General features: G+C 39.8%; 1 protein-coding gene across 1 annotated transcript; it reads right to left on the bottom strand.

The window, feature by feature from the left end:
• Positions 1-335: 335 nt before the first annotated feature.
• Positions 336-1,011, bottom strand: LOC134663372 (death-associated inhibitor of apoptosis 1-like). Its single transcript, XM_063519735.1, has 2 exons — positions 618-1,011; positions 336-493 (listed from the first exon to the last, which is right to left on the bottom strand). The coding sequence occupies exons 1-2, from the start codon at positions 1,009-1,011 to the stop codon at positions 336-338; spliced, it is 552 nt and encodes a 183-aa protein (XP_063375805.1).
• Positions 1,012-3,602: the final 2,591 nt, after the last annotated feature.

The raw sequence follows: 3,602 nt of genomic DNA, 5'->3' as shown, positions 1-3,602 counted from the left end.
AGAGGCCTCTTGGAGAGCTTTAATGTCATGTCGTTATTTTAATAATTATTATTTATCGTCAACTGGTGAATATATATTTTTTAACATATATTCATGTCCTGGTTTTCGTCATCAAGTAGTAATCGTAAATTAATTATAATTTTTATTAATAGATAAATAGATAGTAGAAATTGAAATATCGCTCGCAGAGGGATCTGCATGTTTAAAGAATAGATTATTCATTATTATGATTATAGATCTATCTTTACATAGATAGATAGATTATGGATTTGATTAATATTATACTTAATGATAATTTTAACTGATAATTGTAATAAGGCGAAAAAAAAAAATTCTTAAGTAGTTGGTGTGCTTAGCTTAACTAACAAGTAAGCGTTAGTTTTGCGTTTGGCTGCGGTATACGTAACGGCTTCGGTATTGCCTCCTGGAAGTGTGGGCTCTGCCATGTCCATGAGGTGGCTGGTGATCCGGCCGAGTTCGTAGTTGGGGTCGACTGTGAATACCTGGTGTTTTTGTGGCCCACTGGACTGTTCTTGTTGTGACTTTTTGTCCCGTGGTATCCACCGTTATTATTATTGTTATCATCGCCCCTGTGCCGCTCTGAGCTTGGCTAGTACTTGCGCTGTTGGACGCTTTGTTCGGAGCAATGATGACTTTTCCTTTTTGGCTGCTCATGACCTTCTGGACGTAATCTTCTCCCTTAACGAGCTGAACGTACGCGCACCGGTCGAACCAACGCGCGTGCTGCTCCCATGGGACGTCGTCCTCCTCCCAGTCCTTGAGTCCTCCGTCACAGTAGAAGCACTTGGTCTTGTCGCTCTGGCCGGTGTAGTAGAAGCCGGCCTCGGCGAGCTCCTCGGGCTTCTGCTTCATGCTCTTGGGCCAATCTTCGAAGGTGCGGAGCCGGGCGGCCTTGTTGTTGTAGCGCGGGTGCGGGTGGGGTTTGGGGAGCACACTGGCGCTGGTGGCGGGCGGCGCGCACATGCCGCACTCGTCCTGGCCTGTAGTCATCTGGTGTTTGCTGTTGGGCACAGACGGTGTTGGTAGTGGCGGCGGGGCTGGTTGGCTGGCTGGGCTACTATGCGGCGTTTAAACTGGGCTAGCTGGCTGGCTGGGCGGCTGGGTGGCTGGCCGGCTGGCGGTGGGCGGCGTCTAAGCCGGGGCTGCCTCGAGCAGCCCGACTGGCAGGGTCGCCATGAAGTGTAGTCCTTCGGCTCGGAGAAGGTGGTTTATGAGTGATACACGCAACGGTTGGATATCAATTGTATTTTATAATTAAATGTGCGGTTTATATAGGAAAGCATTTCCTTTGTTCTTTACACTAGGTCTAAAGTACAAGGTTGAGGAAATGTAACATTATTTTTATGTTTGCAATATCGGATTACATGGTATCATATTACATTTGGAAAATGAACAATTAATTTATTAAATCGATTCGCGGTGGGTGTCTCAGCTGTGTGTGAGTCACTCCATGCTACAATTGTTTCGAAGTCATTATAGTTGAGTCGAGATCACATAGTGAAACGTGTGCGATTATTTTAATTTAATTTAATTCAACCATTAAAGTCGTCGATCCTTATAAAGCGTGGTATATATCACGTAGGTCTACCTAGAAGCAAATATTTCCATTAACACTACTCGGCTACACCAAAAACGCTGGAAAATGTTACGATCATTGATTATATTATAAATATATCGTCGTCTAGTACCCACAACACAAGCCTTGTTGAGCTTACTGTGGGACTAGGTTGATCTGTGTAAAATTGTCCTATAATATTTATTTATTATTTATTTACTGCTGTCATTCTTCATCTAAAGTTCACAATTTTTTATTTTATTTTAATTATTATATATTTGATTTAACGTTTAGTTTCTAAATTGTTATTTTTATTTTGTGTATAGTGCATAATAAAAAATATTTGACCTTTAATGTTTTTATTGCGTTTTATTTGTTTAATTGAAGATCATATCTTGGTTTTGTAAGTCAACTCCCGGCCATCCATCGCGCCTCTTGAGAGCAATCATTGTACAACGTCATGCTCTACGAGCACACTTTCAATAAAGGCGAGAATAATCACTGGACAGGTGCCATTTTTAGGGTTCCGTAGCTAAATGGCAAAAAACGGAACCCTTATAGATTCGTCATGTCTGTCCGTCTGTCCGTCTGTCCGTGTATGTCACAGCCACTTTTTTCCGAAACTATAAGAACTATCTATACTCTTGAAACTTGGTAAGTAGATGGTTTCTGTGAGCCGCATTAAGATTTTCACACAAAAATAGAAAAAAAAAAACAATAAATTTTTGGGGTTCCCCATACTTAGAAACTCAAATTTTTTTTTCATCAAACCCATACGTGTGGGGTGTCTATTGAGGTTTCTAATGTCATTTTTTTCTAAACTGAATAGTTTGCGCGAGAGACACTTCCAAAGTGGTAAAATGTAACTTCTTAAATAAGAGAATGATAAATCCAAAAAAAATATATGATGTACATTACCATGCAAACTTCCACCGAAAATTGGTTTGAACGAGATCTCCCCAATTTCACATCGGTGACAGGTGCGGCGAATTGTAAAATCACTGTTGCTGACGTCACAGGCATCCATGGGCTACGATTACCACTTACCATCGGGCGGGCCGTATTCCTGTTTGCCACCATCATTGTATTATTTAAAAAAACTTTATTATATCGGAAAAAAACAGATATTTCTCCTGCGAAGTTTCTGACAATTGTCAAAAATTTAGAAGAATTGTAGGTAATTCTTGACAGGTAATGAGTTATATGTCGGAATTTCGTGACAATTGTAGTGTTTCTTGTGACAATTGTCATAAACGTAGCAAGAGAAATATCTGTTTATTTCCGATATCATAAAGTTTTTTTTAATAATAAAATGATGGTGGCAAACAGGAATACGGCCCGCCCGATGGTAAGCGGTAACCGTTGCCCATGGATGCCTGTGACGTCAGCAACAGTGATTTTACAATTCGTCGCACCTGTCACGTTGGTGAAACAGGGGCCTGGTAAATAGTTTTTTTTAATACGTCATAAATCGTAAACCGCAATTTTATTATGTTACTTGCTGGTACGGAACCCTTCATGGGCGAGTCCGACTCGCACTTGGCCGATTTTGTTATTTTACACTCAACTGGACTAAGAAGTTACCATATGAATGGGCCTCCATATAACTATTTTGTAGGGCTAATAATTGTACTAAACTAATTCTGTTGCCAACTGTACCGACACACTCTCGGATTATTTACAGTGACATCATAAACGATTCGTTTTTATTGAGGAAAATGTACCTAACCATAATAATAAACCTTATTTTAACATGAGTAGGTATTTATAGGTATATAGGTCTAATAGACGTATATATTTATTTAGTCTTTATTAACAACCACTGAGGGACTACCGCGAAAAAGAAGTTCGCAAATTGCGGGGATCTTTCTCTTTTACTCCAATGAAGGCGTAATTAGAGTGACTGAGAAAAATGTCCGCAATTATTAGGTTATAGCCCTGTACTATACTTTTCTCAATAAATTATTTGTATTTGTATTTACTTGCAAAACTGTGGGAACAGAGTAGTAAAACAAAGTATGTAATA

The sequence above is a fragment of the Cydia fagiglandana genome, chromosome 4 (genome assembly GCF_963556715.1).
Source record: "Cydia fagiglandana chromosome 4, ilCydFagi1.1, whole genome shotgun sequence".
In the NCBI taxonomy this organism is placed as follows: Eukaryota; Metazoa; Arthropoda; class Insecta; order Lepidoptera; family Tortricidae; genus Cydia; species Cydia fagiglandana.
This window is presented reverse-complemented; position numbering and strand designations above follow the sequence as displayed.